The 22065-nt window shown below is 39.0% G+C and overlaps 1 protein-coding gene across 13 annotated transcripts in view; it reads left to right on the forward strand.

Moving 5' to 3' along the window:
• Positions 1 to 22065, forward strand: part of CDC42BPA (CDC42 binding protein kinase alpha (DMPK-like)) — a 202142-nt gene that overhangs the window by 110413 nt on the left and 69664 nt on the right. For 11 of the 13 annotated variants that reach the window (XM_014528257.1, XM_005880129.1, XM_014528258.1 and 8 more), the window contains exons 11-15: positions 5981 to 6103; positions 10342 to 10475; positions 15508 to 15750; positions 16005 to 16115; positions 17235 to 17482. In XM_014528257.1, coding sequence (XP_014383743.1) covers positions 5981 to 6103; positions 10342 to 10475; positions 15508 to 15750; positions 16005 to 16115; positions 17235 to 17482 — 859 coding nt within the window. The remainder of the gene's footprint in view (positions 1 to 5980; positions 6104 to 10341; positions 10476 to 15507; positions 15751 to 16004; positions 16116 to 17234; positions 17483 to 22065) is intronic. The other 2 variants (XM_014528262.1, XM_005880135.1) reach the window with 1 other exon arrangement.

The following is a 22065-nucleotide window of genomic DNA, read 5'->3' on the forward strand; positions in this document are numbered from 1 at the left end:
GAGAGGTGACCTTGGTTAAAACACATAGCGCTAAGAAGGTGAGCAAACATATTGAGAACAGTATGCCATATACGCCAGGTCCCTTGAAACATATGCTGTGCAGATGTTTCTTCCCTGCAGGGACTGTGTCAAGGAGCAAGATTGGACCGGCTTCCGGCAATCGTCAAGAAACTTGTAACTATTAAGAGAGAAAGTTTTACAATAATAAACTTTTGCTTTTATGCTTTGGAGGCCCAGTAGAGAGAGACTCTGTAGACATCAATAAAACAGACAATTTTTTGTTTTTTCAGTATGTTGCTGCATGTAAATTACTCTCCCTTTTCATGCAAGTTAGTTTTTATTTTTTTATTAAATATATTTGACCTATAACATTGAATAAATTTAAGGTGTATAGTGTTAACTTGGTACATTTAGTTATTGTAATACGATTTCTGTTGTGATACTTAGCACCTCTATCATATTACATACTTATAGTATAAAAATACAGTACTATATTATTAAAACCCTGCATTAGCTCTCTATGGCTTATTTACTACTCGTTGCAAGTTTGTATCCTTAAACACCATCAATCTTATCCTTCCATCCCCACACCCTAGTAACCACTACTTTACCCTATTCTTTATGAGTGTGACCTTTTTGAATTTCACATAAAAGTGACATCATACAGTCCTTTACTTTCTCAGTCTGACTTATCTCAGCTTAGCATAATGTCCTTGCGGTCCAGCCATGTTGTCGCAGATGACAGGATATCTTCCTTTCTCGTGGCTGAATAATATTCCGTCGTGTGTGTACCACATCTTTATCCATCTGTTCATTGATGTGCATGTAGGTGATTCCATATCATGCTTCATCCTTTATCCTTGCCCTTTGCACCTCTATGTGCCTTTAAGGCTGAAATGAGTCTCCTGCAGGCAGCATCTAGTTGGGTCTTGTTTTCTAGTCCAGCCAGCCACTCTGTGCCTTTTGATTGGTGAGTTCAGTCCATTCACATTCATGGTGATTATTGATATGTAAGGACTTACTACTATTATTTTATCCTTTTTCCTTCTGGTGATTTTGAATCTCCATTCCCCCCTCTTTCCTTCTGTTTCTGTTCACCTTTGTAAGTTGATGGGTTTCCTTGGTGATATGCTCATTCTCCCCTCACCCCTTTTTTGTTTTGTGTCTATGCTCTATAGTTTTATTACCATGAGGTTTACATAAAACATCTCATAGATAAAATAGTCCTTTTTATCTTCATTCACCTACAAAGGTTCTGCCCTTTAACTCCTCCCTTTTTATATTTTTGATGTCACAAATTATTTCTCTTTGGTGCGAATTTGTTACCAAATAGTAGTAGCTATAGTTAATTTTCAATGCTTTTGTCCTTCAGCGTTTGCTATAATTAAGTGTTTAACACTAATCTAAAATAGAGTTCGTTTTCTACTTCTGACTGTCTGTCACCGTAATCTTCTCATTTTAGCTTGAAGAGGCCATTTCAGCATTTCTTGTCAGGCAGACCTGGCAGTGAGCTCACTCAGCGTTCGTTTCTCTGGGAAAGCCGTCATTTCTCCTTAATGTGGATAGAGCATTCCTGGCTGGCAGTTTGTACCTTTCAGTACTTTGAGTATGTCATTCCACCGTCTCCTGAACTGTAGAATTTCCTCTGAGAAATCTGCTGATAGCCTAATGGGGTTCCTTTGTAGTTTACTTCTTTTTCCCCCTAGTTGTCCTTAAAATTAGGTCTTTGTCATTGGCTTTGATAATTTATTTAATGTGTGTTAAAGGGTGTTTTTTTTAATTTTATATTTTTATTGATTTCAGAGAGGAAGGGAAAGGGAGAGAGATAGAAACATCAGTGATGAGAGAGAATCATTGATCGGCTGCCTCCTGCATGCCCCCCATTGGGGAACGAGCTGGCAACCCAGGCATGTGCCCTGACCGGGAATCGAACTGTGACCTGGTTCATAGGTTGATGCTCAACCACTAAGCCATGCTGGCCGGCCAGGCTCGAAAGTCTTTTTGTATTGAGATAGTAAAGTGTTCTATCAGCTTTGTGGACTTGCATGTCTAGTTCTTTTTCCCATGCTTGGTAAGTTCTTATCTACTATTTCTTTAATTAAATTCTCTCTTCCGCCATCCCCCCGGACTTCTGGTATACCGATTATTCATATATTGGCTTCTCTGATGGAGTCAGATAACTATTACAGGTTTTCTTCACTTTTTAAAATATTGATTTTCTCTTTTCCACCTGAGTCATTTCTAATACCTATCATACAGAGTGCTATTCTCTCTTCCATGTGGTTTACTCTAATTCCAGCTCTTACTTACTTTCTTTCTTTCTCTCTTTCTTTCTTTCTTTCTTTCTTTCTTTCTTTCTTTCTTTCTTTCTTTCTTTCACTGATCCATTTTATTCAACATTCTTTTTTTTTCCTGCTTCCAGAGGTGTTTTTATTTTTATTTATTTATTTATTTATTTATTTATTTTATTTCTTTTTTTTTTATTGCTAAAAGTATTACAAAGGGTATTGCATATGTGTCCTTTTTTTTCCCCCCGCCCATGACAATCCCCTGGCCTCCCCTACCCCCCAGTGGCAGCACTTTCTAATGCATTCTTCATCTCATTTATTGAGTTCTTCAGCTCCAGAATTTTTCCTTGGTTTTTTAATTTAAACCTCTTTGGGAAATTACTTATTCTGTTCATTATTTTTATTCCAGAGTTCACTGAATTGCCTTTCTGAGTTTTCTTTTAGTTTGTTGAATTTCTTCATAACAGCTATTTTGAATTCTTTATCAGATTTCAGCATTCCATGTCTTTGAGTTTGGTTGCTGAAGAATTGTCATTTTCTTTTTGTATTAACTGCTCTTTCAGTGTTTCATGAAATGTGCCTCTGTCATCACATTTGAAGAAGCAAATCTCTTTCTTATTTAGGTAAGGCTTGGTTTACTTTGGTTCTAACAGCTCAATAGCTTGGCAACCAGAAGCCCTTCTTTTGTTTTCCAGAAAGTGGCGATAGCACACGTTTTTGGTTTGTCTGAAAGTTACTGACTTACAACTTTGATTATGCTTAAATGTGCTGGTGGCAGGGCGGGGCGAGGTGTGTGCTTAACACCTGGGGCTTGGGGTGTGCTCACGGCCTGGTGAGGGGATCCTCAAGGTGGGGGAGCCCCAGAGGTCTGTGGGCCACAGCAGGACATTTAGTTCTTTGTCTGCCTTCTTCCCTCTCCTCTGCCTCCCCAGTCCCCGAGGTCTCTCCTCTGGAAGCAGGTGCTGAAGAGCACAGGCTCTTCCGGCTGCAGCCTCCTGGTGGCCAGGCCCACTTTTACTTTCCACCTCGTCTGCTAGAAAGGTCTCTGCTGCCCCCTGGAGTCACCGCTGCTCTGTAGCCTCCTGCTAGGTCAAACCCACCACTTCTGGATCCGCAGTGGGATGGATCCTGGGGGATCCTGGAGTGCCGTGCAGAGGCACTTTTGTTTAGGTATGGCTGTCCTATTAGTTGTAAGTCGGAGGAGATAGAAAAGAGGAATGGCCATGCCACCATGATGCTGTCACCCTGTTTTGGTTTTTAAATGGTGTTATGCATATAGCAAGGTGAGCAGATACTCTCTTTTTAAGTGGAAGACCCATAAATGTTTATATATGTGTACATTCGTGTCACCTACACCCCAGTCAATGTATAAAGTATTTGTAGTGCAGCATAAAGTTCCCTCATGCCTCTTGCCAGTCTGTTTTCCCCCCACTCTGAAGTAAATGCTGTTTTAATTCTTTTCACTCATAATTAATTTTACCTGTTCTTGAATTTCATATAAATGGTATCATATAGTATGATCTCATTTGTATCTGGCTTCAATATGTCCATTGGGCATTTTTATATCTCCCCATTTTCTACTCCCAACTTAGATGTCTTTAAAACAAACAAAGGATGTTCTTTTAAAAACAATAAATACAAAAAGCACCAGTTTTTAGCATGTTTAAACCCAAAGGTGGAGAAACATGTAAGAAATAGTTATTGGGTGTAGATCATGATTAGATGAGCAATATGGTGTATCTTACACCTTTAAGTCAAATTAACAAATATTTATGACAGCTATGCATGATGATGATGATGATGTTCTCCACACAGATGGCGAAGATTAATTAGAAAATCTCTGTCCTCTGTAGGTGACAGTTTTTTGGAGATAAATATATACATAATATATTTAAGTAATAATATGTTATATAAGTAACAAGTTATATAAAGCAATATGTAAATAAATGCAGTCATGCACAGGAATGCCATTTCAGTAAACAATGGGCCAACATGGTGATACCATAAGATTATAATGGAATTGAAAAATTCCTATGGCTTAGTGACATCATAACTGTCAAAAAGTTACCGAGCACCACATTACCTGTTTATGGTGATGCTGGTGTAAACAGATCTACTGTGCTGCCAGTCATATAAAAATATAGCACGTACAATTACATTAGTCTACTGTCTAGGTTTGTGTAAGTGCACTCTATGGCATTCACATGATGAAATTGCCTAACTGCATTTCTCAGAACAGTGTTGTTAAACGGTGCATGACTAATGCAGAGCAATTAGTAATGATTTGTACTAACAACGTTTGTGGTAAGGTAGGGTCTTACTGTTTAGGAATCCTCCATAAGGTAGCAGCAGAATGATTATTTTAGGACAAGAGTCATTTCATTTCTGACATAAGTGGTTTTAAAGTTTTTCCCATATCTTTGATACTATCTGGGAATAAGACTAAATAGAGTGAAGGCTTCTTTAATACCTTGCATCCTCTCATTAGAACCACAAGATAAATAATCTCTATTTTAACTAAACTGATGAGCCAAAGTCACTTGTAAGGGGGCCTCTCAACTTTCATGCATAAAAATTGGAAGGCCAGCAGTTCTACATCTTGTATATTAACACCCCCAAGACCTTCCTTCATACACCAGTCTCAGTTTTTCATATATCATCTGACAGAGCATTTACCAAATGGTGCCACTGTCCTACATACAGGTGGGGCAAAAGTAGGGTTACTGTTGTGAATACACAAAACACAGTTTATTCTTGTGTTATTATTTTCTAATTAATGTATAATTTTCCATACAAACAAATGTAAGCCTACTTTTATCCTACCCTGTATCCTATATAATAAAAGCCTAATATGCTAAGTGTCCAGTCGTCCAGTTGCCATTCAACCAATCAAAGCATAATATGCTAATGATATGCTAAGGTTGCTCAGCCGCTTGCTGTGGCGTGCACTGACCACCAGGGGACAGATGCTTGCTGCTGGGGTCCGGCTGATCGGGACTGAGTGCGATGGGCCAGACATGCCCTGGAGCCCTTCTATGGTCCCTCCCCGGTTGGCCAACCTCCTGCGTCCCTTCCTTGCCCCATCATGCACTGGTGGGGTCCTTTGGCCTGGCCTGTGCCCTCTTGCCATCCGGGACCCCTCGGGGGATGTCGGGGAGCTGGTTTCGGCCCGACAGCGGAACGACCCATCGCTATGACGTGCACTGACCACCAAGGGGCAGACCCTTAATGCAGGAGCTGCCCCCTGGTGGTCAGTGCGCTCCCAGAGGGGAAGCACTGCTCAGCCAGAAGCCGGGCTCACGCCTGGTGAGCACAGCAGTGGTGGCGGGAGCCTTTCCGGCCTCTGCAGCAGCGCTAAAGATGTCCAACTGACGGCAGGGGGAGCGGGCCTAAGCCGTCAGTTGGACATCCCCTGAGGCCTCCCAGACTGCAAGAGGGTGCAGGCCGGGCTGAGGGACCCCCACCCAAGTGCACGAATTCGTGCACCGGGCCTCTGTTATTGTATAAAGACAGATACAGTGGAGTTTCATGATTTGATTTTAATGTGTTTATGTGCTTATTTTCAATGGATAGATGTTTTGACTAGTAGAATTATATAAGGGTTTCTCTAGAAGTATATATTGCCATTAGTTTTGAAAATGTAGTGTATGGCCAGCTTTCTTATTTATTGTTTTATTCTCTTTTTTTTAAAGAGTCAACACAGACTGTCCAAGCTCTGCAGTATTCAACTGTTGATGGTCCACTAACAGCAAGCAAAGATTTAGAAATAAAAAGTTTAAAAGAAGAAATTGAAAAACTAAGGAAACAAGTAAGAGGTAAATTTCTGTGATTCACTATTAATTAAGTTTAGTAGACTTTTTAAAATATTCTACTCACACTCAAAACATTTATTGAATACTGCATGTGTTACGTGTTATGTGGTATAGGCTATGTGCCAGTGAGGGAAGGCAAATAAGAATGGTTTCTGCTTTCAGGAGCTCACATTTTGGTCTGGGAGAGAGATCAACAAATCGTTTTTGCAATGCATGTGTACAGGCTATCAGAAAAATAGACGTAGGTGCATGGAGAGTGCCTAGGAGGAGCGCCTCACCCAGATTTCAGTTAACAAAGATGACTTTTTGGAAGACCTATTAGTTTGGAATATTTAATTGGAATTTGTCTGGTAAAGTATATGTATGAGTAGGCGAAAGAGTGTTAGACATGAGGAAGGACAAACAAGGGAATTGCATGTATGCAGGCATGAAGGCATGTGAAATTTTATTTTTTTGGTAACTTATTTTTCAGTGTATTACTGAGATAGATGAAAATTAATTTTGACAATTCTTGATATACCTATTATATCCATTCATTTACTTACTCATTTAACAAATACTTATTGAGCACCTACTATGTGTACCAGATGTTGTTTTAGGCTCTCGGGATTCTAGAAGGGACAAGAGCTTAAAAAATAGAGCAGGATAAGGGTTGCAAGTGCACGATGAGTTCTATAATTTTAAGTAGGTCCCGGTGTAAGCCTCATTGAGAAGGCGACACGTGAACAAAAACTTGAAAATGGATAGGGACTTAGCCATGCACTTGCATTGGGAACTTATGTTCCAAGGAGAAGGACCAGCCAGTGCAGGGCCACAGAGTCAGACTGAGCCTCCTGAGATAAAACACAGAGGACAGCATGGCTGGCGTAGGATGAGCAAGCAGAGAGAAGGAAGGAGGCGAGGTTGGGGAAGTAAAGGGGACAGAGGGCTTTGCCTGGTCAGCAGAGTCTTACTGAGTGTTTTTAAGAGCTTTGGATTTGTTCTGAGTGAAATAACCTTTCCCAGGGTTTAGAGTCATCCATGATCTCAGTGGGTTTAGAGAGAGAGCAGTTTGTTGTATGTTGATAACTTTCTTCTCCCTGTTCATTATGTAATTGTTTTAAGTATTTCCTTTTCACATGTTTTAGAAGCACATCAGACAAGTTTATAATGTTTCCTTCCATCATGAAATATAATTTAGAAAACTGTAGAGAAGAAAAAAATTCAAGTGCATTTACCATATTTTTACATGCCATGTTCTTCCTTCCTTCCTGAAATTGCTGAGTTCCTTGTTTGCTTTCTGTTTAGAGAGCTTCCTTTAGCCATTTTTAAAAGGTGGGCCTGCTAACAAATTCTTAGTTTTTCTTCATCTGAGAATGTCTTAAATTTCCCCCTCATTCCTAAGATATGTTTTTGCTGGGCATATGATCTAATGTTTCTCTAGATACTTCTTAAGCAAAACCTTTGTGTAAACAAGTTTCCCACTGTTAAGGTTTTTATGTCTTTTCTTTACTATGGCAACATTTTCTTTCTTTTTTTTAAATATATTTATTTCAGAGAAGAAGGGAGAGAGATAGAAAATCAATGATGAGAGAGATTCATTGATTGGCAGCCTCCTGCATGGCCCTTACTGGGGATGGAGCCTGCAACTTGGGCATGTTCCCTGACTGGGAATCAAATCGTGACTTCCTGGTTCATGGGTACTCACTCACCATTGAGCCACACTGGCCAGATGGCAACATTTTCCAATATTTTAAAACTCCTAGAATATTTTAATCTATAGTAATAAAAGCATAATATGCTAATTAGACCGGACGTTCTTCCGGACACAGCCACAGTGGGCGGGGGCCAAGGCAGCCACTGCGGCGGCAGGGGCCAAGCCCCTTGCACGAATTCCATGCATTGGGCCTCTAGTATATTTATAATTATTTACAATTTCACTTTAGTATCTGTTCTCTTCATCATACTCTGACTTTAAGAAGGTAGGACAGAGTTTCCTGGTACCATTTAATGGACACTTAATACATCTTTAACTATCTGTAGACAAAAAAGAAATTCATACTCTCATTTAATATTTTTATGAGAAAATGAAGAATGGATTTTGTTTTTTTAATAAAACATTTTTGTAACCTATAATGTGCTTTATAACACCATTCTTTTATTGCCTTGATGTTGGTGGTTTGTGGCTCCATGTACTGTCTCTCCAACCCTAAACTAATTCTTTCCCTCTCTCTCTGTCTCTCTTCCCTACTCTCCTCCTCTCCCCACCTCTCTCTTCTAACTTATGTAGGTAAAGGAGAAATACAGTGAATGGGTAGGGCAATAATAGATGTCACATCCACCATGACTAGAAGTCAAACCTCATCTCAGAGGAGTTAGGAATCATTTTAGGAGTGAGAACATAATGGAAAAGCTGTGGCATTATGCTCTTGCGGATCGGAGAGTGGTGCTTTGATTGTCGTACTAATCTCCCTCTGGCCTCAGGCTTAGCCCCTTTGCAATTTACAAAATGCAACTTTACATACATTTTCAAAAATTCGAAAAACAACTATACTATCCATAAAAGTATTTAGACTTTCAAAACACCTAAGATGAATAAGCTTTTAGCAAATCTATAACTTTAGGGTACTAAATAGTAGTAAATTACTGAATTTAAGAAATCTTGAACCAGTCAGTGTGTGATACACTGATACATTTAAGTGACTTTTTGGCTATAGGACTTGTCTATACAAATGAAATATTTACTCTTTAATTGGACTAAGGTAGTATAAATGCTACTTTATTTACTGAGGCTATAAAACTCAACAATGTACAATCATTTGTGCATTGGTTCTCATACTTTAATTTACAAACAGTGTGATCCTGTGAAAGTGCAGATTCTGATTCAGTGGGTTTGGAGTGGGGCCTGAGACCCTGCATCTCTAACAAGCTCCCAGAGGATGCTAGTGCTGCTTGTCTGGGGATAACTCTCCGAGTAACAAGGGTGTAAAGAACAGAAACTATCCTGAACAGAATTAGCAAGGAGTATGTTTTGATTTTTCTGTTTAAATGGCTTCAGTTCTTTAAATAGAAACATTTTATACCAATTTATTAAATACTAGAGGCCTGGTGCATGAAAATTCATGCACTCGGGGTGGGGGGCCCTCAGCTCAGCCTGCGCCCTCTCACAGTCCAGGACCCCTCGGGGGATGTCCACCTGCTAGTTTAGGCCCGCTCTCCAGGTGATCGGGCCTAAGCTGGAGTCAGACATCCCTCTGGCAGCCCAGGAGCCCTCAAGGGATGTCCCACTGACAGCGGGCCTAAACCACAGTCGGACATCCTTAGCGCTGCAGAGGAGGCTGGAGAGGCTCCCGCCATGGCCGCTGCACTTGTAGCCCTCAGCCCTGCTTGTGGCTGAGTGGAGCTCCCCCTATGAGAGCACAGTGACCACCAGGGGGCAGCTCCTGCATTGAGCATCTGCCCCCTGGTGGTCAGTGTGCATCATAGCGACCGGTCTTTCCCAGTCATTCCACCATACAGTCAATTTGCATATTACCCTTTTATTATATAGGATTATTTAAACATATACTAAATATAATTTTATTTTTTTCATAATAAATCTTTTTAACTGGTAATGTTAAACATTATTTAATAATACTACTTTCTGAATCGGGGAGGTTGATGCAAGAATTCTAGTCTCAGGTGTGCTACTCCTTTAGCAATAGGACCCTCAGCGTGTTCTTCAACTCCCTTGAGCCTCAGTTTTTTCATCTGAAAAATAGAGGAATGGACCTCAATTAGAGGTTTTCAAATACTTACTTTCAGAAATCAGAGTTTAGTCTTCAGTCATCACTAGGGAAACCAAGCTGCATGTTCTAGAACCACAGTATTAGAAGCAAAATCATTTTATAATGACTTGACTAACATCAGCACATGAATGCCAACCAACAGGAGAGGAAAACTTGTCTGTTTTATTTGTTTGGCTGGTTTTGTTCTGTTTTGTTCCTTGTAAGCTTTTAGCTGGTTCTAAAGGTGCTATTTTATTAGAAGCGCGGTCTTTCATTCTAACGGATGTGTAAGGCGTTTTGCACATCTTCACACTGGTACCAGCCCTTCACCATCTTTACAGTGACACGCATTTAGTTGTCAGAGTCACAGTGAATGCGGTGCCAGGAAGCCCAATACCAATTCAAAATATATTTTTTTAATTTCGTTGTTTTAAACTTTGGTTTTCAGCATTTGCTTTCATACAAATAGTAAAAGAAACACTGTCTTCTCTTTAGAATCCAGTCAGTTGGAACAGCAACTTGAAGAAGCTAATTCAGTGAGGCGAGAACTAGACGATGCTTTTAGACAAATCAAGGCTAATGAAAAACAAATCAAAACATTACAACAAGAAAGAGAAGAATTAAATAAGGTAAAAAATATAGATAGGTTGTTAAAGGCTTTTCTGAATTCTCAATCTTGTTTAATTTGTATACTGAAAGCATTCATATTGAATTGTACTAATATATAGTAGATGTTATCTGTAAAAAGTTGGCTTAAAAATTTAGCAATTATTTTGGTGTATGTCATTTGATTAATGGCTGGTAATGAAAATCTTATATTCTTGAGGCTTTAAAATTCTTAATCTTTTTTTTTCTTTTGGAAATTTACTAATAAACGGATTTGATTAAAAGTGAATGTTACTAAAAAAGAAATATGAAGAAATAAGAGAATAGTAAAATCAGTATAATGTCTGGAAAAATAAAAATATAGGCGCATTTTTATTACGACTTGCTAATACCAACGTTCCTAACGGATTATAATGGAAAATTTATTTTTTTAAAAAAGAAAAATATATTTCTTTATTTATTTCAGAGAGGAAGGAAGAGGGAGAGAGAGTTAGAAACATCAATGAGAGAGAATCATTGATCTGCTGCCTCCTGCACTCCCCCTACTGGGGATCGAGCCCGTAACCCAGGTATGTGCCGTTGGCCGGAATTGAACCTGGGACCCTTCAGTCCGCAGGCCGACACTCTATCCACTGAGCCAAACTGGCTAGGGCAGAAAATTTCTTTAATGCTTTAAAAAATTTTTTAAATGTCAGTTTATCTTTCAAAGTGTAGATAAACAAACTAAAGTTATTTTCATAAGGACTTGGTGTAACACTTAAACAGTATTATAAACATCAACAAAATGTATTAATAGCTAGGACACTGTAACAGCCTAATAGGGTAAGTAATATTCAAGCTCTAGAGAAAAATACTTTACTTAAACCACGTTCTGTGGGAACTTTGCCTTTCATAGACTTATTTTTTTAAATATTGGAATTAATACTAGCCAATGCAAAAAAGAAATAAGTGGCTTATGATGTAGTAAAAATTGAATTCAATGATGTAGAATATAATAATTGATTAATAGCTAGTAATGAAAAACTTCTAAATTATTGTACATAATTATTATAATTATATATATATATTAGTTGCCCGTATGGGAGGCAACAAATCAGTGTGCCTCTCTCACATCAATGTTTCTCTCTCTGTGTCTCTCTCTCCCACCTCCCTTCCACTCTCTCTTAAAAAATCAATGGAAAAAATATCCTCGGGTGAGGATTAACAAAACAAATATAATAACAACTACACGGCTCCCTGCGTGCCAGTTTGTTCTTCTGGGCCAGTGCAGTGATTGCTGGGTGGGTAAAGCCCTGCACACAGACAGTCCGTGCTGTGGGTGAGGACCCCCGGCCTGTGAGTCAGGGTTTGTGTACAGAGGAGAGAAGCAAACGCTTCCTGCTCCCCGTCTCCACCCACCCGTCCGAGCCCCTCCTTGGAAACCTAAAGAGAAGGATCAGGACACTTTGGAATATAAACACCGTCCAGTGGGAAGCTGCCCGGAGTCCCCAGCTTTATAGAGAGGGTAGCTCCCTGGCTCGGGCTCTTCACTGGAATGGAAACTCATGCGTCCAGGAGTTAAAGCTCTTTGGTTTTCTCACCATCTAAATTACTCATAAATTACTCTAAAAGGCTTGCTTAGGTCCCAAGTTTAAGTCAGATTTGCTTAGAAAGGCTTAACTGTGCAAAAACATAAAAATATTTTCTCTATAGCCCCACATTCTTTTTATCCACAAACATGCTATATCTCTCCAGATCATTAAGTCTTTTTAAATGTTTTTCTGTAAATTTTTATACAGGTCCTGTTTGCTTTTCCTCAAATTTATTATTCTCTGTTTCTTCACATTTTAGATAGTATCTTAAGAAATTACATGTTCTTATTGATAGTGTTGTAGCAATATTGCTTAACTGTTATTAATTGTAATAACATATTTAAGATTCTTTAAAGTTTTCTGCAAATAATGACAGAAATTATTTAAAATTTTTAAATTTTTAAAATTTTTTTATGACTTTTCTTTCTTTCCTTGTCTTACTGTATTAGCTTGGACCTCTAGTACCATGTTGAATAGAGGTGGTACTAGCAGTCATTTCTGTCTTATTCCTGATTTCAAAGAAAATGCTTTTAATATTTCACCACTAATAATAATGTTTCTCTATGTTTTTGTTAACTCTTTTGTTCCTATTTTGCTAACCATTTTTATCAAAAATAAGTATTGATACAATTGTTCTCCTTTAATAAATTGGTGTGCTGAATTATATTTACAGACTTTTTATATGTTAAACCACTTCTTCATTTGTGGGTTAAACAGAAATTATCCATGTATTAGCTTCTAAATAATAACATGTTAGTATAGGTAACACATAGCATGTCTTCTAATAGCACTGTTTTAAGTGCTTTATATATATTAGATCCTTTAATCTCTGTAAGTTCCCTGTGATTTGGGTGATGGTATTATTCTCATTTTACAGATGGTAAGACTGAGCACAGAGAAGTACATTTGTTCAAGATTATAGTAGAGCCAGAAAGTGGTAGAGCTGGAATTTCAACACAACTCTAATTCTAGAGTTTATGTTTTTCACTTTATACATCATAAGAACTGATTTGCTAATGTCTTTTTTTCTGAATTTTTAAAATTTGTTTTCATCAGTAAGATTATCTTGTAATTTTCTTCCTTATCTTTCTGGTCTTTCATACACACACACACACACACACACACACACACATTGAGTGGCCAGATTATTATGACTGGCCAGATTATTATGACCACCCCATCAGTACAATGAAGTGAATTAGTGATGCAAATAATAATAATAATAAAACGTTGAGAGTATTTGCTTAGGAAGTTTTCAATATTCAGTATTTTTGGAAGTGTCAATGAAGTACTATAATGATGGGGTGGTCATAATAATCTGTCTGGTCATAATAAATGATGGGGTGGTCATAATAATCTGGCCACATTAGTGATTTCAGAGAGCAAGGGAGTGGGAAAGATAGAGACATCAATGATGAGACGGAATCATTGATGGACTGCCTCCTGCACGCCCCCTACTGGGGATTGAGTCCACAACCCAGGCATGTGCCCTGACTGGGAATCGAACTATGTCCTCCTAGTGTATGGATCATCACTCAACCACTGAGTCATACCAGCTGGGTTTCTGGTCTTTTCTTTTTTCTTAAATATGTTTTTATTGATTTCAGAGAGGAAGGGAGAGAGATAGAAACATCAGTGGTGAGAGAATCATTGATCAGTTGCCTCCTGCACGCCCCCTACTGGGGATCAAGCCCGCAACCCAGGCCTGTGCCCTTGACTGGAATTTAATCTGAGATCCTTCAGTCGCAGGCCGATGCTCTATCTACTGAGCCAAGCCAACTAGGGCTGGTCTTTCCTTGATATCAAGATTATACTGGTCCCTTAGAATGAATGAGGTAGCATTGCCTCTTTTTCTATTCTCCGAAAACGTTTGTATAAGAGGAACATTTTGTACCTTTGAAACATTGGAGGAATCAATTGTAAAACCATGTGAGCTTGGAGATTCTCTTCTGCTGGATGGATGGGAGAAAGTTTATTGATTTAGTTACTTTAATTGTTATAGGACTATTCAGGCATTTTATTTATTCTTGAAACCACTATTGATAAATTAAAATTTTGTAGGCATTTGTTCATTTCATAAGGTAACAAAGTTTTTCATTGTGTTCTTTTATTCTTTTTTTTATCTCTTAGATTTGTAGTTATAACCTCTCTTAATTTTGGGGGGGTGAATTTATTCTTACTCCCTTATTTGATCTCATCAGATGTTTTTCTATTTGTTTTTTAAGGAACCAACTTTTGGTTTTGTTGATCTTCATTATTCTCACATTTCTTTTTTCATTAATTTATGCCTCTTATCTTCTCATATTTGGGGGAAAGGTTAATGTGTTATTTTTTCTTTAATGTGGAATTTCATTGCATTTCAAGCATCTTTATAGTTTCAATATAAGTTATTTCAGGCTTACAACTTTTCTATTTTTACTGCCTCTTCAGGTTTTAGTATGTACTAAATATTTTTACTTGTTTGCATTTTTTATTATAGATAATTTAGTTCTTTTTTATTTTTCTTTTTGACCAATGAATTATTATGGAATTTAGCCTTTAATTTTTTTTTATCCTCACCCAAGGATATGTTTATTGATTTGAGAGAGAGACCAGAAAGATCAGTTTGAGGGGGAAACATTGATCAGTTGCCTCCCATATGCACCCTGACAAGGGATTGAATCTGCAGCCTTTTGGAGTAAGGGACGATGCTCCAACCAATTGAGCCACCCAGCCAGGGCTAGCCTTTTAATTTTTTTATTTCTATTTTAATGATAATGTTATTAAAAGAACTTAATCTGTATGATATCTGTCCTTTTGAATCTGCTGAAACTTGCTTTACGGCCTAGGCCAGTGGTTGGCAAACTGTGGCTCGTGAGCCACATGCGTCTCTTTGGCCCCTTGAGTGTGGCTCTTCCACAAAATACTGACTTCTGCGCATGGGCCACAAAGTTTCAATTGCACTGTACGTGCGTGCCCCCACGTGGTATTTCGTGGAAGAGCCACACTCAAGGGGCCAAAGAGCCGCATGTGGCTCGCGAGCCGCAGTTTGCCAACCACGGGCTTAGGCTGTAACATTTTTAAATGTTCAATATTTGCTGGATAAGAATGTGTGTTCCCCAGTAGTGGGTGCAAACTTCTGTATATGAAGCTTGTTAATTGAGCTTTTCAAGTCTTTTTTATATGCATAGATATCCAGTCAATATCACAAAAACTCTATTTTGACCATTACATCTTATATTCCTACACTCTTTAGTTATTTGTAGGAACCAGGGTATTAGAAGGTTAAATCTACTGTTCCTTTGCAGTTAGCATTTTAGCATAAAGAATTGAGAATATAAACAGAGTGCCATGCTCTGAATATCTGTTCAAAAGTAATTCATTTCATTTTATCCTAAGGTGAATAATTTTGGCTCTTCTTGATTTCATTATAGCAACTTTGATGGCCAAATTTGGTTCATAGGTTGCAGAATTGGTAACTTATATTCTTTTTACAAAACTGTAGGAACTAGTCCAGGCTAGTGAGCGATTAAAAAACCAATCCAAAGAGCTGAAAGACGCACACTGTCAGAGGAAACTGGCCATGCAGGAATTCATGGAGATCAATGAGCGGCTAACAGAATTGCACACCCAGAAACAGAAACTTGCTCGCCATGTCCGAGATAAGGAAGAAGAGGTGGACCTGGTGATGCAAAAAGTTGAAAGCTTAAGGCAAGAACTGCGCAGAACAGAAAGAGCCAAAAAAGAGGTTAGTAGTCAGGCAAAGTTTGTAGTGTCCACGCGGTAGTGCTTAAAGCTGCCTTTTCAGACTAGTGAAATAATATTGACTTCATTCTCGAACTTTTCAAAAAGGTTATTTTTTTAGTTTGGTAATATTATTTAATATGAATTTCAACATTTGAGTTATCTTCTTGTTACAAGGTAAATTCCCCTGGGGAAAAACCATTTTCTTGGACATACAGTTAGAACCTTGAATCTGCTTTTTTTCATTGTATGTTAAAGCTGGAAGTTCATACAGAAGCCGTAGCTGCCGAAGCGTCTAAAGACAGGAAGCTGCGTGAACAGAGCGAACACTATTCTAAGCAACTGGAAAACGAACTGGAGGGCCTGAAGGTAGCGTTTGCGTTCACATTTGTGAAGCGCGGTTTTCTCCTCCGTAGGCTTCAGAGGAGCGTTAGTGATGTGCTCTCTCTGGTGTGGAGCAAAAGTTAGCTCTCCTTCCCACCTCGGATCCTCATTCCATTTTTACCAGTCGGAAGCTGATAGCGACTTCCTAATCGAGGTGGAAGGCAGTGAAGACTATGTTTAGTGGGAAGAAATGATCTGCCAGGAGAGAGTTAAAATATTTATGCAGGGCTGCCTCCCTGGACAAGACCCACTGGTCACTTGCATGGGAGGCTTGGCTACATCTCCACCCTCTCTCTTGGAAGTGACCTGGTGTGGCTCGCAGGAAGCTTTGCAGACACTTCTGTTAGGTGCGATGGATCATCTGGGGATGAGCTAATGCATCTCCTTATTACTGAGAGTACATTTCAACCAAATTTCTAAAAAGGTGGCTTTCAGTCAAATTTCTTCTCCTGAATGCCCGACCTGAATGCAGAGACCTATCATTTTCCTAGAGTGAATATGAAGACATTAGATTAGACCTCGTCACTTCTCCCTGGACACTGTAGAAGTCCCCTCTCTTTTCTTTTTGTACATTCTAGCTCTACCATCCCCTCCCCCAATTTAATCTTTTAAAAATACAAACATATTTATTAACCTTTTATTGGTTCCACATCAGAAACAAGATGCTGGTAGATTTTTTTATAATAATAAAGGAATGTACAAAGAAAAATATTGTAAAGTCACAAACATATTTATTACCTTTTATTGGTTCCACATCAGAAACAAGATGCAGGTAGATTTTTTTCTTATTCTATACACCAACAATATTTGTGTATAAAACTAAAACTTTAAGTGTGAAACAAATATTTATGTAAGTACCAGCAGAAAATACAGATATGTAATCTTGTTGTGAAGAAGACTGTAAGATACACAATAATAAAGGAATGTACAAAGAAAAATATTGTAAAGTGGCAGATAGGAGATTAATAGCCTTTAATAAATAATTATTTTATGTGATAATATAAAAATACTATTAAAGCTATATGAATAGTCTTTTTTAGTGTAGAGATAAGTTATTTAATATGTTATTCTTATATATGAACTAATCTTTTATTTTTTTTATAGCAAAAACAAATTAGTTACTCACCAGGAGTGTATAGCATAGAACATCAGCAAGAGATAACTAAACTAAAGACAGATTTGGAAAAGAAAAGTATCTTTTATGAAGAAGAATTATCCAAAAGAGAAGGAATACATGCAAATGAAATTAAAAATCTAAAGAAAGAATTACATGACTCAGAAGGCCAGCAACTTGCTCTGAACAAAGAAATTATGATTTTGAAAGACAAATTGGAAAAAAACAGGAGAGAAAGGTAAGAATCTAATTATTTACTCCTCTAATAAATACTTATTGAATGCCTGGCATGTGCCCGGACTGGAGCTGTGCAGGCAATAAACTTGCTCCATGCTCAAGAGGACCAAAGTCCAGACTGGTAGATAGAAAGTCACAGGACAGCACAATAGGAAAGCAAGTGGGCTGTGGAGGAGCATCCCCACAGGAGAGGCACAGATGACTTCAGTACATCTAAGTTTTTTGGACAAAATGATTTCTAGGTTAAGACCAAAGAAATATATAGCTGTAGAAGAGTGTCCAAGCAGAGGCAGCAGCATGTGCTGGAATCTAGAGGAGAAGGGGAGCATGGCACATTCAGAAAATGAAAGCTGTTCATTGTGAAAACATGAAAAGGAAGGTGAGAGTGGTGAGAAATGCTGCTAGAAAGGAAAATAGAGGCAAGCTCATGAAGGGGTGTAAGTTACTTGGACTTTATTCAAAGGCCAGGACAATTATGTGATTGTTATTTATATTTTCAAGCAATCGCTCTTGCACCTGTGTGGAGAATGGGTTGGAGGAGCAGACAGCAGATAGGAGCCTAGCTGTGAGAGACGAGGTCGCTGGACCTTAGGCAGTGAAGTGAAGATGGAGAGAAGTAGACAGAACTTAGAGGACATAATGACCAGAGGTGAGAAATGAACAGGAGACTATCAGTGGTACTCTGGTATCTAGATTTTAGGCAACTAAGTGTAGATATTATTCTCAATTTATATTAGAAACCTAAGTTTATTCATTTTGGTACATTCATTCATCAGAAGTGTTTTAAAACCTACTATGTGCAAAGGCACTGGGAACATGGCAGTGAACAGACAAAAACTTCTGTCCTTATGGAGCTTTCCTTTAGTTATGGGGAAAGACTACAGGCAATAAGTAACATACCAAACATAATCAATAATGAGAAATGTCAAGAACAAAAAATAAAGCAGAGGATGCTATGAAGCATTAAGCGGAAGAATTTAATTATATAAATATATTAGAGGCCCGGTGCACTAAATTCATGGGGTTGCTAGGCCTGGCCAGCAATCAGGGCCGATCAAGTTCCCCGCCTGCCCGCCTCTCCCCCTCCTCCTTCCCTCGCCACCTATATCCATTGCCACCCACCCCCAGCTCCCAATCCCAGCCTGGGGTCCGGCCCCAATCAGGTGATTGGGACCTGCCAGCTGGGTGGGAGGGACTGGGATGTTGGCCAGCAGGCCTTATCGGCAATTGGGGCCTGCAGGCTGGAGGCAGCTCTTGCATTGAGCATCTGCCCTCTGGTGGTCAGTGTACGTCATAGCGACCAGTCATACGGTCGCTTAGGCTTTTATATATATAGATCTATAGGATGGCCGGGAAAATTATACTAAGAAGGTGATTTCGCAGTGAGGACTGAAGACAGTGGGGGAGGTATCTCTACAGATGGATGAGAAGAACATTTCACATGGGGAAGAACAGTCTGTTAAAAACAATAATGAGAAGGCAAAATTATGGAGACAGTAGAAAGATCAGTGGTTTCCAGAGGCTGGGGGCAGGGGTGAATAGGCAGAGGATTGTTAGGACAGTGGAACTATTCTGTATGAGGCTATTATAGTGCATACATGTCATCAGCATTGGTCCAGGCCCTAACAATATACAACACCAGCACTGAGCCCTAATGTGAACTATGGGATTGGGTGGTGATGAAGCACTAATGTAGGCTCATTGGTTGTAACACAGGCACCACTCTGGGGAGGGATGTTGCTAGTGGGGGAGGCTGTGCCTGTGGCGACAGGAGGTGTATGGGAAGGCTCTGTATTTTCTCTCAGTTTTGCTGTGAACTAAAACTACTCTAAAAAATAAAGTCTGTGTGGTAAGGAACAACAATGAGGAGGCCAGTGTGCTGAAGCAGAGTTCAGGGGAAAGAATGTAGGAGAGGCAATGGGGGCTAGGTTTTCCAAGGCTCTGTAAGTCGTATTCATTTGACTGCTAGTTATTTACTCTGAGTAAAACCATGGAAGGGAAGTTTTGCAGGACTTTGAGCAGAAAATTGACAAATTTGATTGTATTTTAACAGGATTACTCTGACTACTGAGTTAAGAATAGTTTGAATTAGATAAGAAAAAATGCAGTGAAACCATTTAGAAAGCTATTAAAATAATCCAGGCAAACGATGATGGTGGCTTGGGCCTAGCATGGTGGCAGAATTGGTGGTAAGAAATGTTTGAATTCCGGTATTCTTGAAAGGTCAAGATAATGGTATTTCTGATGGAGTAGATATGGGGTGAGGAAAAAAGAGGAGCAATCAAGAATGATACCAAGGTTTTGGCCTTAGCAACGGGAGAACACAGTAAGAGAGGAGGAGTACAGGAGAAGCAAGTTTGGGATGTATTGTCAGGAGCTCATTTTAAACAAGTTATGTTTGAGATGCGTATTAATTAGTCATCCAGGAGGATATGTGCAGTAGGCCATTGTGTAGCGCAGCCTGAATTTCAGGGCTAGAAATAAAATCCTGGGAATATTAATCACTCACATTACATTTATTTATTTATTTATTTATTTTTTTTTTTTACTCACATTACATTTAAAGTGGTGAGACTGTGAGATGAGTTAGTGCACTGAGTAAAGATAGAAGAGAGGTCCTAGCACTGAGCACTGCGGCACTCCAGTCTTTAGAAGCTGAGGAATGAGGAAGAAACATCAAAGACAGAGAAATCGTAGCAAGAATGATAGGAAGAAATCCAGGCAAATTTGGTGTCCTGGAAGCCATGTGATGAAAACATATCAAATCTGTTTGCATGTCAAATGAGGTGAAGTTTGTATCAAATAAAATGAGGTCCAAGTAATGCCAATTGAGTTTAACAATATGAAGGTCATTGGTGACTTTGATAAGAACAATTTCAGTGGAACAGTAAGGACCAAAACCCTACAGTGGGAGCCAACGACTTGAAGGAGAGCATTTGGAGACATTATATAGACACCACTGTTATTACTTGGAGTCTTTTATTTTAAAAGCAAGCAGTGCAGTGAGGTAGCAGCTGGAGGAGAAATTTATCTCAAAAGAAGTTACTTGATTTTTGTTTTTAGGTGGGAGAAATAACACCAGATTTATAATCTGAAAGAAATTATTCAATAGATGACAGAGGAGCGAGGAGAAAGTGTCAGAGCAGTACATAAGTAACGGGGTTGGCCTCAGCTACGTTTTCAGCTGTAGGAAGAGAAGAGAAAGTGTTATGTGTGGGCACAGAGGTAGGCAGGCGGGTGGGAATGTGTTATGTGCTGAGCTCTCTTGAGTTGGGCATATTGAACTTGAGGTGCCTGGGAGACATCTTTGTGGAGATAGCGAGTCAGAAGTTTGAAGCCCAGAAAAGCTTCAGAAGTAAATTCAGAGTTTGTCAGCGTAATAGAGAGTAGGTGAGACAGTACTGTGCTAGATGAGATGCTCAGGGAAAGGTGTACATGAGAGGAGTCGAGCACCGGACACAGAACACCTGGAGCATTGGCATATGGAAGGGAGCCGGGAAGTTCATAAAGGCAGCTGGAAATTAGGAGCGTGGTGTCACTGAAGCCAGGAGAAGCCACCAATTCAAGAACAGGACTAGACAGCACTGTCAGAGGTTGGATATAGTAACAGTGAGGACGGGTGAGTTTGAGAGAGCACTTCTTTTGAGAGGGAGTAGCAGAAGCAGTTTTTGGTGTGGTGAGGAGCAGTTAGGCAGAGAAAGTGGGTACGGCGAACCCTCTCGAGATCTCAGGGCAGTTACCAGGGAACGAGAGACCAGGAAAGTGGAAAATGAAGTGCATCCTGGAGTTTAGGGGGGAGCTTGTTTATTTTGTTTTAATATGGAGGAGACTTAAGTTTTGTCTCATGCTAATAGAATAAACAATAATGGTTTTACATAGAAATTGTACTCTATTTGCATACATATTTTTCTGAAAGGAGACCTTTTTGTAATTTTTCATGTTTCTGTCATTTGTTGTTTGGAGTTGATGCTGAATCAAATATTCTTAAATATAACAGATTCACATTGTGACTATAGATAATAAGGAAAGTGATATATTTGCTTGGATACAGGATGGTTTATTTTCCTGGAATTTATCATTTAAATTATTATTTAGTCTATTTTAGGAATTTAGTAGTGCAAGGGATTTTTTAAAAATTACTTGAAAAAAATTTTAAAGGGATTACATTTTTTTTCTTTTAATTTTTTTATTGCTTAAAGTATTACAAAGGGTATTACATATGTGTCCTTTTTTTCCCCGCCCTTGACAATCCCCTAGCCTCCCCTACCCCCCAGTGTCTTATGTCCATTGGTTATGCTTATATGCATGCATACAAGTCCTTCGGTTGATCTCTTCCCCCCTTCCCTCCTGCCCCCCAACCCTCCCCGGCCTTCTCGCTGCAGTTTGACAATCTGTTTGAGGCAGCTCTGCCTCTGTATCTATTATTGTTCATAAGTTTATAATGGTCTTTATTATCCATAAATGAGTGAGATCATGTGGTATTTTTCCTTCACTGACTGGCTTATTTCACTTAGCATAATGCTCTCCAGTTCCATCCATGCTGTTGCAAATGGTAAGAATTCCTTCTTTTTTACAGAAGCATAG

Source organism: Myotis brandtii, unplaced genomic scaffold (assembly GCF_000412655.1).
Source record: "Myotis brandtii unplaced genomic scaffold, ASM41265v1 scaffold627, whole genome shotgun sequence".
Lineage (NCBI taxonomy): Eukaryota > Metazoa > Chordata > Mammalia > Chiroptera > Vespertilionidae > Myotis > Myotis brandtii.